This window comes from Phlebotomus papatasi, chromosome 2, assembly GCF_024763615.1.
Source record: "Phlebotomus papatasi isolate M1 chromosome 2, Ppap_2.1, whole genome shotgun sequence".
Taxonomy (NCBI): domain Eukaryota; kingdom Metazoa; phylum Arthropoda; class Insecta; order Diptera; family Psychodidae; genus Phlebotomus; species Phlebotomus papatasi.
In genome coordinates this window covers 98,193,049-98,208,304 of record NC_077223.1, presented here as the reverse complement: position 1 = coordinate 98,208,304, position 15,256 = coordinate 98,193,049, and the positions used below count along the sequence as shown (strand labels likewise).

General features: G+C 33.0%; 1 protein-coding gene and 1 non-coding gene across 2 annotated transcripts; one reads left to right on the top strand and one right to left on the bottom strand.

Moving 5' to 3' along the window:
* The first annotated feature begins 8,843 nt into the window (after nt 1–8,843).
* Trnag-ucc (transfer RNA glycine (anticodon UCC)) lies at nt 8,844–8,915 on the top strand. Its single transcript has one exon. It is a non-coding gene; the product is annotated as a tRNA-Gly (tRNA).
* A 267-nt stretch (nt 8,916–9,182) lies between these two features.
* LOC129800345 (eukaryotic translation initiation factor eIF1) lies at nt 9,183–15,183 on the bottom strand. The gene is made up of 3 exons (XM_055844669.1): nt 14,955–15,183; nt 10,706–10,863; nt 9,183–10,632 (listed from the first exon to the last, which is right to left on the bottom strand). Exons 1-3 carry the CDS (start codon nt 15,181–15,183, stop codon nt 10,486–10,488), a joined length of 534 nt encoding a protein of 177 aa, XP_055700644.1. The 3' UTR covers nt 9,183–10,485.
* Nucleotides 15,184–15,256: the final 73 nt, after the last annotated feature.

Below are 15,256 nucleotides of genomic sequence, written 5' to 3'. Positions count from 1 at the left end.
AGCGGGCACGAGCTGAAGAAGCTGCAGATTCTGAAATGCAGGAAATTGAGGAATGTGATTCACATCCTCAAAATCCTGCCCCCCTGGAACAGAGAGAGGATCTCCACCGCAAACTACAAGATGCTCGAAATCGTCAACAAGAGAAACAAGAAAGCAGTCAGCGAAGCGAGAGGACATTCAGCACCAATCATCAACAACAAGAACAGTTCTTTGTACAGAACCTTCAATCTGTGAGTGAAATCACTCACACCACCCAACCTCCTGCGGGAGGTCCTTCTGGCTCCACCGCCACCCATGGTGGGCCATATTGACACCGGCAGGTGGAATCTATCAACTCAACTATTGTAAGTAGAAATCAACTAAACCAAGATTTTTCAATTTTGCAATGGAATATAAATGGCTATTATAGCCATTTCAGTGATCTTAGAATTATAATAAATAGAATCGACCCAATAATTGTTTGTTTACAAGAATCTCTTTTAAATGATAAACGATCACCTCAATTCAAAGGATACAATATTGAATTTAAAAATTATACCGATAATTTAATAGCTAGCGGAGGTGTTTTAATAATGATTAAAGAAGGATTTACATATAAATTGCTTAATTTTAACACTGAATTACAAGTAGTCGGTATTGAAATTGAATACCCTTACAAAGTAAACATAGTTTCAATTTATTTGCCACCCAATTCAATGAATAATAATGAAATCAGAAAATTAAAAGATAATTTAATAAATTTAATTAGACAAATTCCAAATCCTTTCCTATTAATGGGAGATTTTAATGCCAAAAACCCAATTTGGGGAGGAAATAAATTAGATAAAAGAGGCGAAATGATTGAAAGTATCATAGATAATTTTGATTTAATATGTTTAAATGATGGTTGTGATACTCATTTTTCCTTAGCATACAATTCCTTTAGTTCAATTGACCTGTCTTTAGCCTCTCCTCAACTAGGAGGTAAAGTTGAGTTTTCATGTTTAGGTGAAAATGGGTCGGACCACTTTGTAATTTGCAATAAACTGTTAGGTACAAAAATGAATATATCTAAAAGAAGTAAATTTAATTTAAAAAGAGCTGATTGGAATAAATTTCAAAGAAATATGTCAAAAGTAAATTTATCTGAAACTTCACCGCTTAATAAATTATCAGAATTTCAAAAGTCAATTATAGACAGTGCTAATGATTCTATCCCACGTACTAGTAACTTAATAAATAAACCATCTCTACCATGGTTTAACTCTTTCGCGTCCCACTTTTATTCAGCAGATGAAATCATGTAAAATTGAGTTTTTCCTAATGCTTTATGATCTAATATAATAGTTCTGAGAGAAAAAAAATTTTCCATTGCGTGAAAACCCGGAAAAACCCCGGGTCATATATGACCCTGTGGTCCTCAAGGGAAGTGTACATACCATTTTAAAAATCTATATTACGGGCTTTCTGAGAGTTTTTTTTGCTTGAAGTTGTTAATTTGGCCAAAACCATGGCAAACTGGATTGCTTTGGTGAACACTGTACTCCTGGTGTTCAAGGAATCTTCCTGGTAATCCCCTTGAACAGTCACTGTCACAATATTTTGAGTGGTATTTGGCAAAAATCAACTTATCCACATATTTATTCACACACAATACAATTGCACAATATGAGACGCTTGCTTCTCATAAAAAATATCGCAAAATATGTTATAATTCATCAGATATAAGATGAAATGTCCAGGAGCAAGATGTCCCACCTGCATTTCACAAAGAAAAACAATGTCCCAACTACATTGTATGGTGAAAAAATTTCAGATTTCCTGCGACTCGTCCACTGTGGCGTAGGATTTTTCCACTCTTTTCGACGACAAGTAAAATCTCAATTTTTTTTAATCAGTGAACAATACTTTATTAATAAATTTTTTTTTTTGAATATTTCAAGTATTTTTTTCAAACTTTTGAAGACAAGACAAAGTATAAAAATAAAAATATTAATTTTGAAGATTTCATTTGAGTTTCATATGGTACTCTTTGAAGCAGTTGCGGGTGGTGGTAAGACATAGGTAAACTTCACATGCCTCACACTTGCAATCAGTTTTCACCTCTTTTTTCCCATTTCTAAAGCAAAAAATACATCTACGCCTCTCATCGCTTCTCACAACAAAATGTGTAAGTCCTTGCGATGGCAGAAGTGGCGTCTTTCGGACTGGAGTTGCACGCAATCTGCCAGCAGAGTAGGCGACCAGAGATCTTGTCACAATTTGCTTAAATTGAAGGAAAGTTAATTTGTTTCCATCGAATCTCTCCTCTACCAACTGATTGTAAATGATACATGCATTGTGCAGTCCAATTTCAAATAGGTCCCAAAAGACTTTTGTGTAATATTTCATGGTAGTCTTTCTATCATTTTCGTAGTAGCTTTTCATCTGATCCATGACATCAACACCATTCATATTTTGGTTATATATGGAGATCATCGTAGGGCAATTGATATCCAGTTTTTCTGCACTGCCGGTTTGTCGGCGCTTTACATCATTTGTTTGTAATGGTGATAGAAAATTGGAGAGCAGAAGAACCGATTTTTTGTCCATCCATTTCACACAGACAATCTGTCCACTACAGCGCCAGTCAAAATCTCCTCTCTTCATTTGCTTATCATCCAACAAATCACTCGGCAAGTTTTTCCTATGCTTCTGAACTGTGCCGCAAGAAAAAATTCCTTTTTCAAGCAAAAGCATTTGCAAACGGATAGAATTGAAGAAATTATCAAAATAGACTTCACAGCCTATGTGCTGAATTTTTTCAGTGAATTGAAGGACTACACTTTCGCCCAAACCGAAATCTGGTGACGATTTCTTTCCCACATATATGTCACATTCGTAGAGAAAGCCAGTTAAAGAATCACAGCGGCACCACAACTTGAACCCCCATTTTATGGGTTTGTCTTTCATATACTGCTTCATCTTACTTCGCCCTTTGAACTTTATCATATGTTCGTCAATCGCCTGGGTTTTGCTAGGTTCTCTGGCTTTTTGAAATGCAGAATTGAAATGATCTATGATTGGCCTCACCTTATAGGCCCGGTCGTTCCGATCCGCTGTTTCATTGTCAACAAAATGTAACGCTGCTCTAATTTCTTCATATCTTCTCCTAGTCATAGCGTTTGCAACGAAAGGAACATTCATGTCTGGGTCTGTCGACCAGTAATCGCGTTGCTTTGGCAAATGGTGGTATCCCATGAGAAAATTAATTCCAATATATGTACGGAATTCGTCATCTGTCATGCAAAATGATATTCCTTTCTGGCGCATATATAGTTCACTTTGATCTCGTACAAGAATTGACAGTTCCATGAAGCAGACGGTCTCCAGGAAAACTTGAAATGGAGACAGATTATCGTTCTCAATGTTAAGCTTGACATCGCTATATGGAAACTCCACAATTTCACGTGAATCTTGGTGATAATTTCTGTCCCAACTGACCTTAGCGTCTACCTTCTTGCTTTGATCTTTCGATCCAGATATCTTCGGTCCACCAGTGACCTTCCTTTTGCGCGAAGTACTAGTTGCATTCCTATTCGGCAGAGGAATCAGCGCAGCCTCTTCCGGAACTTCATCTCCTTGTTCGACGCAACAATCAATATCATTCAAACTCTCTTGGTCTTCAATAATTCTAAGAAGTAATTCGTCATCACTTTCGTCCAAATAAAAGATCTCAACTTCTTCATAGTCTTCCTCATGATGATCTTGACAAAAAAGATCCTCTAACGCAAGAGCTGACATCCTGCAAAGAAAACTTTTCAATTAGGAGAAAGAATATACAATTCATAGCAATTACCTTTTCCCACTGAGACAATAACAAACGTTCACTGAAATTTATCAAGATTCACTTGAGATTGCGCACTAAATAATAAAGTAAACATAAAATTTTCATCTCATGAAAAATCACGTCACGTCAAAGTGAAAATTGTAAATTTTTGTTATAGGGTTGGCACAAAAACACTTTCATAATCTTTTACCCTTGGGGACACCAGGGTCATATATGACCCGGAATATTCTACGCGCGTTTCTGGAAAATTGAGAGTAGTTTATTAAATCAAAATATGCAATATACAACATTTGGATATTCTATTTTGTGTTTTTGAAGAACTTTTTGCTGAAAAAAATAAATGAATATAAAAAATTTTGAAAAAGAAAAGTCATTTCACGAAGTTCGAAATTAGTGATTTTTGATCTCAAATATTTTCTTTTCCTGAATATCTGGAGTCTTGAGAAAATTAGCCAAGAATCTTACATCCTTCTATTATGATATCGTGCACAAACAGATAGATTTCAATTAAAGTAAATAGTCAAAAAAAAATTTTTTTTCGCCGGGTCACATATGACCCTAATGACGCGAAAGAGTTAATGATGAATTAAAGAGCCTTATTAAAAAACGAAATAGACTGTGTAATAAAGTACAAAAAAATGAAAGAAAAGGCAAAAACTGTGATGATATTAAAACGCAATACAAAGATGTGAAAGCTCTAGTCCAAAATAAGCTAAGAAAAGCGCCACTTGAAAGTTTTCAAAAATTTGTTTCAGAAATTAATATAAATACTACTCCAACAGAAGTGTGGTCAATGATTGGGAAAATAATGAATAGAAATAAGTCAAATTCTATTAAATATTTAATTGTAGATGGAAATGTCATTGATAACACTCAAGAAATTGCGCAAAGAATCGCTGAACAATTTTGTAGTAATTCATCAGATGAGAACTATTCTAAAAAATTCCTTGAACAAAAACTCCAAAAAGAAAGAGAAAATATTGATTTCATAAATGAAAATACAGATATATATAACCAAAAATTTGAATTTTATGAATTAGAATTTGCACTAAAACAATGTGGAAACACTACTCCAGGAGAAGATGAAATAAGTTACGACATGATTAAAAATTTAAATCTATCTGATCAACATAAATTATTAGAAATTATAAATGACATTTACATTAGTAACACTTTTCCGGAAGAATGGAGAATGGCTATTATAATTCCCATTTTGAAACCAGGCAAGAAGGCTAGTGATCCGCAAAGTTATCGTCCAATTTCCTTAACGTCCTGCGTAAGTAAAGTAATGGAGAAAATGGTTAATAGAAGACTGAGTTTTTTCTTAGAAGATAATAATCTAATATATAAGTATCAAGCTGGTTTTAGGCAGAAAATGTCTACAATCGATCATGTAGTGCATCTATCGAATGATATTCATGAATCCTTTGCGAGAGGTGAACACCTAATTGCAGTTTTCATGGATTTACAAAAGGCTTATGACATGACCTGGAGATATGAAATTTTAAGGCAAATTAAAGAATTAGGAATCAAAGGTCATTTAGCTTATTATATTAAAAATTTTTTAAGTGATAGATATTTTAAAGTAGCAGTGGGAAATGAAGTTTCTGATACATTTATTCTTCAAAATGGAGTTCCACAAGGAGCAGTTATTTCAGTTAATTTATTTTTAATTTATATGAATTCTATAACAAAATATCTTCCTACTGATAATGTTAAAGCTTTAATATTTGCTGATGATATTACTATTTATACTAATGGGACAAATTTAAACAACATTCAAAATGACCTTCAACTAACTTTAAACCAGTTAGAGGAATGGTCAAGTGATATTGGGGCAATTTTTTCTCCAAGTAAAACAGAAGCGGTCCACTTTAATAGAAAGAAGAAACTGACTGAAAACCCAGGACTATCAATCTATAATCAATCAATTGAATATAAAGATTCGCATAAGTTCCTTGGGGTTATTTTTGACAGTAAATTAAACTGGAAGTCCCATGTAGTTTACGTAAAAACAAAATGTAGCAGAAACCTTAATATTATAAAGTGTGTCTCTAACCAAAGATGGGGAGGAAATAGAAAAAATTTATTGACGTTATATAAATCCTTAGTTTTATCTCAATTAGATTATGGGGCAATTGTTATTAATTCTGGATCTAAAAGTATTTTGCAGAAACTTGATTCCATTCATAACTCAGGAATTAGAATGTCTATAGGTGCATTTAAAACCAGCCCAATAAGCAGTATTCTTTGTGAGTCTGGTGTGTACTCACTCTATTATAGAAGAAGATTGCTAATACTACAATACGGTATTAAGATTTTGAGTCTCCCAGATCATATTAATTATTCCCTTTTTGCCAATTCAAATCATTCAATAGGTCGTAGTGGAATTGTTTATGAATTTAAAATATTATGCCTCGAATTTGAAATTCCTATAGATAATATATCAAAACAGAAAAGAATTCAGGGGAACCCTCAATGGCCAAACTCCATTTGTACGGAAACTCACCTTTTAAACTACTATCAAAAAGATAACACAAAGTACAAAAATGAATTAGAAAAAATATTTACTAAATATAAACATCATAATATTTTATTTACTGATGGTTCTAAAACAGAAACTTATACGGGTTTTGGAATCATTTATGATGATCAAGTTTCACAAACTCGTCGTATTCCGCAAGAATGCTCTATTTTTACTGCAGAAGCATACGCAATTAAAACTGTCCTACAAGATATACCATGTCAAAATTTTGAAAATGAAAATATTGCAATTTTTACTGATTCCTTAAGTGTAGTACAAGCTGTTTTATCTCAATCAAACAAAAAATCATCAATTATAGTTGATATAAATTCCCTAGCTAAACAATTGTTATCACAAGGATCACAAGTTTCATTGATCTGGATTCCCGGACATTCAGGAATACCAGGCAATGAGGCAGCTGATCAGGCTGCTAAGGCAGCACATGAACAAGCTGTGGATGAATCTTATTTAATTCCATCCCACGATTTAAAAACTTTTGCTAAAAATAGGATATTAAATAAATGGAATCAGGAATGGCTCACAACAGCCGCTAATCCACAAACAGGATCTGTAAATAAACTTTGGAAAATAAAGCAAAATATTTCTCCTTGGACAACTTCAATTAGAGAAAGTAGGAGAAATGAAACTTTACTAACAAGAATACGAATTGGGCATTCTCGCGCAACACATGGATATTTAATGGAAAGGGGGCAAACACCCCCAGTTTGTGAAATCTGTCATCAACCACTTACCATAAATCATATAATTTTTGAATGTGAAAAATATGAAAGAGAGAGAATTATATATAAAATCAATTTAAATCCCAAAATTGCCTTATCTGATAACGAAGAAGAAATTAAAAAATTAATGAAGTTTGTTAATAGTTGTAATATTAAGAATATCTTGTAAGTAACCAACTTCACGGGAAACCATCCAATGGATGACGTCCCGTCATTTTGGAAATAAATAAATAAATAAATAATATATCATTTCGCCTGGACGCCTGATTGAATGCGTGCAGAATTTATCTGGCCATTTTTTCGTTATAAAATTTTTAATAAAAATTAAATATTAATGTAAAAATATATTGCAACAACAAAAAACTGCACTCGGAAGGACCAAGTGGCAGTAGCTGCCATATGCATTTTATACGGCAGTTTGACGTTCTGCAGATGTAATTTTCTTGATTGTTAGTAAGGGAAGTGTACCAGCGATCGGCAGTGTTCCTCGGATTGTCAGGTTAATACCACATTGTTGCTCCAAATTAAATGATTTTTTAAAAATTATTAGCTACTTTTTACCATTAAACTCCCACATGAATACAGTGCATTAACTTAAATTTAATGTATAAAACCAATTTTCCCTGAGACACTTGATTAAATTTCTGACGATCCGAGGTAAAGAGTGCAAGTTTGCAATTACACGAATTACACATATTTTTTATTAATTTATTGTAAAAATTAAAAATTCAAAAGCACAGATATAGTTAAAGGGATCACTAATGTATCAATTAGCAAACATAAAAATACCAAATAATGTTTTGTGGATTATATTTTCAACTAAATATGAAGCATGTCTCTTAACATTCCGATCCGGGGTACTCTTCCCTTATATAAAAGCCTTAAAAGAACAAATTGAAAGTGTTTTTGCAAATTATTGAGAAGAATTATGGAAAATATTGAATTGGGAAATATGAATAATTATGGGAATTATTCAATTTTATCTTATTCCCTCCCCAAAGCTAAAATTCCATTTTGTTAAGCGAAGTTAATAGAAAATAGTTAATAGTATTAACTATTGTTCATAAAGTAGAATTTTGGCTTTGAAAATTAAGAGAAAAATTTAAACATTCAAAGGCAGACCACTTTCCCTTACTCCATGATTCTGATAAAGATGGAAACATCGAATGGTTTAGAAATCTTTAGATACAGTACCCAAGGAGAAGATATTTCAGATTTAGACACCAGAAAAGAACTGACTAAAGCTTCGAATATTAAAATATAATTAAAATTATCAAAATATTTTGTAAAATCCGTTAAATGGCAGCGGCTGTCACTTGGTCCTTCCATGACACTTTTAGTTAGGGTTCTATGAAGTGTTAAAAGAAGTCTCCTTTTTTTCGGTCTCTAGAATTCGCGAGAATTACATGAAAGCGGAACTCCCTGTAGATAGTTATTTTGAATATGGTTCATATTTTTCATATTCTTTTGGCAAATGAGTCCTGAAAAATTGTTCAGCTGCGTGAATCTGCCCCAACCTCCTGTACTAAAAATGAGATTGATCACTTGCGAAAGAGGAAATCTTCATAAGGTTGTCTCCTTTGCCCGAATCTTAGTTTCGAGGGTTTGGAAGTTAATAAGATTTCATGTTAGAAGAAAGCTCGGACGGACTGCCGGCTGTGAAAAACTTTTGATAATCCATGATTAAATTCAAGCGACTCTGCTACGTTGTATACACGAATTAGAGAGATCACTTTCGACCCACTCCAATTCTTCTCGTCTGAATTCCGTGGCGTCAGTGGTGTAATGGTTAGCATAGTTGCCTTCCAAGCAGTTGATCCGAGTTCGATTCTCGGCTGACGCACTCATATTTTTTCTTCCTGGCCAATCCGCAAATTGGGCATCACATGGTTCATCTTTTTACGTACCATCAAATTAAAAACTTACCAATTTTACTCAATAATTTTTATTCAGTAAATTTTAAATGTTATGAAGAAAAAAAATTAACCATGAATCATATTGAATTTATTAATGTTTAATTGGTTCTGGGCTGAGAAAAGGAGCCACTTTATCCGTTTGTAGCATTGGCAGTGTGCATAACAGCCACAAAAGATAAAAAAAATAACACCAGTTTTTTTTAAGGTAAGCTTTCCATCTATAGTTTATTCAGTTGTAAATTAGTTTTCCAGTGAAATGTTTCAAAAAAAAATTGTAGAAAAAAATTAGGGCATTCTCAAATTAAAAAAAGGAATATAAAGAGGAAAAATTGTCCTAAATTTGATTGGTGTGTGACTGAGAAAAACAAATATCCACACTCTCTGAAAACATCAATTGCTCCAAGATACATTTCTTAATGCAAACAATTGACTGTGCATTGAGATAAATCCATTTACATTCTTTTTCGTCTAGCGGCTTTTCTTCCTTCCTTCCTTTTGCGGATTTTATATTTGATAACGCGTTTTCGCTTTAAGATTCTATTTTTCCTAAAAAATATACCTTGATGACTGATTTATTTTTCCTTTTTTTATCTTTTTCAAGCTTATTCCATCAAGTGTCATCTCAGTAAATTCCACGTGATTTTCATTATCTCACAGAAATGTTTCTTGTTTAATATAAAAACAAAAAAAAATTAAATCTCGTTACAAAGTCAAAAAGAAAGTTTCGCACTTTCTTGTCCTTTCAACTTTTTTCTTCTTCTTTTTTTTAACGTTTTCTTTAACACAGAGAAAGGGAAAATTGTCTACTAAAATCTATTATCTTTCCTTTTACATTTAATTATGAAAAAGTTTAAAGAATATCATTCTGTTTTTTTTTATTATTCCGTTATTATAATATTTCAACTTGATACTGTAAATTTTTTTTAATGGAGAATCATTGAGTTTTTATTTTATTTATGTTTTTTTTTCTTCTTTTAGTTTGCCCAAAAAATATTTAGGGAGAAATTACATTTGAACAAGTTTCGTTTATTTTTTTTTCTTCAAAGGATTTTTTGTATTATGAATTTTGCAAAATATTTCTTTGTTTTTTCAATTAATAATCTGTCTCATTAAAATAAAAGTTTTTTTGTTATTACTTAATTCTGCATTTGAACTCAAATTACGGAAAATTTCCACGTCCGCCCCCTTTGCTGCCACCTCTCGCTGCTTTCGGCATTAAATTGATAATTGTTGACGTCACTTGTTTCTCTTTTTTCTTTTTTCGCTATATTTTCTCCTCTTTAATTTCTTCTTTTTTTTGCTAACTATCTTGCATTCAGCTTCCTTCTGAGATTTTCTTGTTTTTCTTTCTTTTATTTTTTTTTTTGCTTTAGTCAGTATTGAATCTCCTTTGTTTATCCTTCTTCAAATCTCCAACGTTGTCCTGTGTTTTTTTTTCAAGCTTTTCTTCGTTACTTTACTTTCTTTTTTTTTTCCTTTGCGCCTTTTACTTCTCCTTTAGAATCCGTGCACTTTGAGCTGCTCCGCCTTGGCGAGCCCGGATTTAGTAAGCCAGCGACAAATATTTTCACGCTGGTCACCTTGCAGTTGCAACACTTCACCGTACTCTGGGTGCTCAATTACAGTCCCATTGCACGCAAATTCCTGAAAATATCACACCACAAAGTTTACATTTGCAATCACATTGAAAAATTACTTCAATTCCAAATTCCTTTACCTTTTTACATGTTCGCACAATCTTCTTCAGGTCATACTCCGAGGAAAGCCCTTGAACAGTAGTTAGTGTCTTGCGACCATTCCTCTGTTGAATTCTTATATGTACAAGTCCGTCTTGCACATTTTCATCAGCACCCTTGATTGCATCTGCAAAGGGGTCTAAAAGCAGTCCAAGACAAAATAAATTATTACTCAAATTATTTTAATAAAAATAAATATTTTGAATTATCCAATCCAAGACATGGGCATTGAATTTCGACTATGAATATCTTCTTATTGCATCAATTTACATTTAGTAAAATAAATCTAAAGATTTCTTTACATAAACAAACAAAAAAAGTCTTGAAAATTTAAGTTCACAAATTGATTGAAAAGAAAAATAGTTTACACATTGTTTTTAAACAAAATTGGAATTTTGAATTAATTTTTTTTTCTGTCAAACTTATGTCATTGGGAGAAATTTCGTCAAAATCTGCATTTTTGACATAATTTTGACATTTCCACCTACAGTGCAGACGATTTCCTTGAAAACAAAAAAAATTTGACAAAAATTTCTCCCAATGTATAGAGGCCTTACTTAATTCAAAAAATACAGTTTTTCCTACGCGTAAAAAAAATTCTTCAATTTTCTTTTAAATATTAACGGATTTTTTTGTAGTGTGTCAATTAAGGTCAGAAACTACTCATTAGGAGCGAGATTTGTTAATAAATTTGTCTTTTTGACAGAATTTTAAGATGTCCCTCTATAGTGTGGTACAATCGATTTTCTTCAAAATACGATTTTTACGAAAATTTCTTTCAATGTATAAATATGTTATGACCTCTACAGACCAGGCAAATATATGTCCATATTGATATAAATCGCCAACAATTGGTGTACGAAAAACTGTTAAATATGGACATAATTTTTTCTAATGTGTAGAAGCCAAAACAATGTCTTCAAAATTCCTATCTATTTCATAGAAATTCATTTCAGTCTTTTCCTTCAAAAAAATCAGTGCACATAGGAACAATTTTCATAAAAATAATGCCTAACGCACAATAACTTTTGTAAATATGTTTTCGAGCCTATTAGGGTAAGCGAGATGACTGGATTTAGGGCAGAATCATATTGACAGTGCCAATGCTCTCCGTCAACGTCAAAGTCTCAGCATTTTTTCTTAATTTACGCATTTTCATTGCAATTCTTACGCAAATTCTCAACTACTATATTACCTCATCATATACTCTGAGCCTGAGGCAGTATATGAAAATAATATAAGAAAATTGTAGAAATAAAACGAGCATGCGACAAACGGTAAGCAAAAAAAAAACTGTACAAGAAATAATTCGTAGTTTTCTTTATCGCTATCATATTTTCGTTGCATTTCTTCAATTTTCCTATATTATTTTCATCTAGTGCCTCAAAGTATTAGATAAAGTAATACGGTAATTGAGAACTTGCGTAAGAATTGTAATGAAAATGCGTAAACTAGGGTAAAAAGGAGAGCATTTGATTATCAATGTGATTCTGCCAGATGCATAATGCCTATTAAAACTGCTATTAAAGTGAGTGAAATGGCTAGATTTAGATCTCTTTCACTCTCACAAACTAAAAAATTTGTTTTTTAGATGTTATTTTTCTACTAATGTAGAAATCAGTTATCTGTTTCGGCTAAACAAAAATTATCCGTACCTTTTGAAAAACCCAAATCGGATGTTGTAGAGGAAACTGAGGCAGTAGTAAAATATGGGGTAGATGTAAACACTGATTTTTATGTTTACACTACTTGGATGTCGACCTCTTCTTCAGAGGACAAGACTCCCCAATATATTGAATCCTAGGTTTCATCCTTTCTAATTTAAAAAATCGCAGTGTTTACAATTAACCTATGTTTACTGCTGCCCTAGTTTTAAGTTTAATGACCAGCGCACAATAAGTTTTGTTTGTAAACATGTTTTCAAAATCTTCTATAAGTATGAGCGAGATGACTAGATCTTGCTTTAATTTATGGCTAATGCACAATAACTTTTGTTTTCTAAATATGTTCTTGGTATTTTAACGAGAGCGAATGAAATCTAAATATAGTCATATCGCTCTTTCTCATATGCAATTTTGAAGACAAGTTTACAAACAAAAATTATTGTACGCCGGGTATTATGACCAGCGCACATTAACTTTTGTTTTTAAATGTTTTCAGAATTGTCTATGAAAGTGAAAGAAATGACTAGATCTAGATCTCACTCCCTCTCATTGAAATGTCAAAAACGTGTTTACGAAACAAAAGTTATTGTGGGCTGGGAATTATGCCCAGCGCACAATAACTTTTGTTAAATAAATTAACAACTTTAACTTTTGTTAAATAAATATGTTTTCAGAACTCCCTATAAGCGAGATGACTAGATTTAGATCTCTGTCACTCTCACTGAAATGACGAAAACGTGTTTACACAACAGAATCTATTCTACGTTGGGTATAAGTTTTGCCCTACATTAAGAATTCTAGTAGCAGTTTTGTACACTTTTAATGTTCCAAGAGATAATACAGTATTTATTGAGATTTGAGATAATCGAAATAAGTCTTAAGATATTCCAACACTGGCAAATAGAATAAGAGTTATAAGTTTTAATTTAACATTCCTCTTCAAAGTGAAATTTCGTATTAAGGTTTGCTATAAGACTTTTTACTACTTTGAGCTAATGAGTTTGTAAAATGTACTTATCGTACTTGTTCTATGCGAAGATTTTTATTTGCATTTTAGAAAAACCATAAGATGTTTTTAATAAATATTGAATCTCTATAAGGATTAGACGTGTAGGGATACCGGCGCAAATTTTGTCAGCAAATGACATTATATTATCTCAATGAATAGGGAGGGAGTTAATTACTTTGAATAAAGACTCAATATTTTTTGTAAAGAAAACTATAGGGAAAAGCGCGCTACCTTCGGGCGATTTATGCTTCGCACAAACCATTTTTTTTTTCAATGTAAAAAAAAATGTTTTTGGCCCATTGTAATATTATATTTTAATAGCTAGTCCAATGCCTCAAGATTTCAGAAAAGAGTTGTGAGTGAAATCCATAAGGAACATAGAGAAAAAATTGAATTGTGCGAAGCTTGAGTCGTCCGAAAGTAGCGCGCTTTCCCCTAATGCACTATTACCTAATACCATCCGTGGCTAATTCTGCCTTTATGGTCTCCCCTAAAGTAGAGTGCACAATCCTCAAGGGTGTGTCTCTTGATTAGCACACCAAATTAGGATTAAGCTTGAGAAGCTCCTTGGGAGCATCAACTATAATTTGCAAATCTACTGTTAGTGCCTCATATTACGCGACTTCCGTGATTTTCGGGGCTGACTCCATCTCCCAAAAAGTAGGTCAAGCATACTCCAACAGAGTCAATTGAGAAACCCCCTCAAGGCTCTTCGTGGCTCAAAATTACTGATTTTTCCCCAACATTTCTATCTTTATCGCCTTTTAAATGAGTGCACTTGGAGGACAAACAATATTTACTCAATGCAGTGTCTCTTTGTTCGATAAGCCCCAGCAAGAGAATCAGTCTGACAAATGCGTAATTCCAGAAATATATGAGTTTTTTTTGTTGACTCCAATTGTCTGCCTCATCATTTTTGGATAGATTCTGTAGTATTGGCAAATTTTCCATTCATGATCTTTCTATAAACAATGCCAAAGTCCACTGAATTTCTCTCAATATTTCCGCGAAATTTACTTTTCTCGCTATTAATTCTTTCACTGTAGTTTCTCTAACATCCAGCACACAAAGAATCCCCAGAGATGCTTCGAGAAGTTCAAAGAGAAAATGACGCAGTAATAATTCATGTGGCCATTTAACTGTAAAATTACTGCATACAGAAATCAAGGAATACTTTTTCTCTTTGAGAGAATTTCCCTGCCAAAGAGGCCTTGTAGTCTCTTGAATTAGGTTAAATGTTTTACTTTCTATTGAGCTCATAAAAAAAATACCCAGACTTTCCAAGAAATTGCAATGACGAAATTTGTCCATGAGTCATCGTCTCTTTCTTGCAAATTGGGGAAATTGATCAAGGAAAAACTGACGAATCTCCTTCAGAAAGTTCACTCTATGGATGTTTCCAGAAGCAAAAACCCATAAATTGTACCCCCAATGGAGGAAAACATGAGGAAAATCGCTCAACGGGATGTTTTTCATTGAACAATGACATCAAAAGAAAACTCAACGCCATCTTGGATATGGTGATGGAGGCAGATAAAAAAATGATTCCCCACTTACCGAATGTATTTAGATTCTGGATGGACATACGATAAACAAATGATACACGACCAAGAAAACAAACTGCAAACTGCAGGCTCTGTATGCGTAAATTCAGCTGATTGCAATTGAATTTCAGTGATAAAATTTTCACGTTTCTTTTTTCCACGGACTTTTTCGCGTGCAACTTTGTATGCTGTCGAATGCACTCTGTCTCGTTTTGCAGTGGGCTTCGGCTACTCCGGAACATTCACACTGACAGCGTGGCAGAATAGTAGCGCCATCATGCGGCGATATTGAAAATCCAGAAATTGACAAAAAAT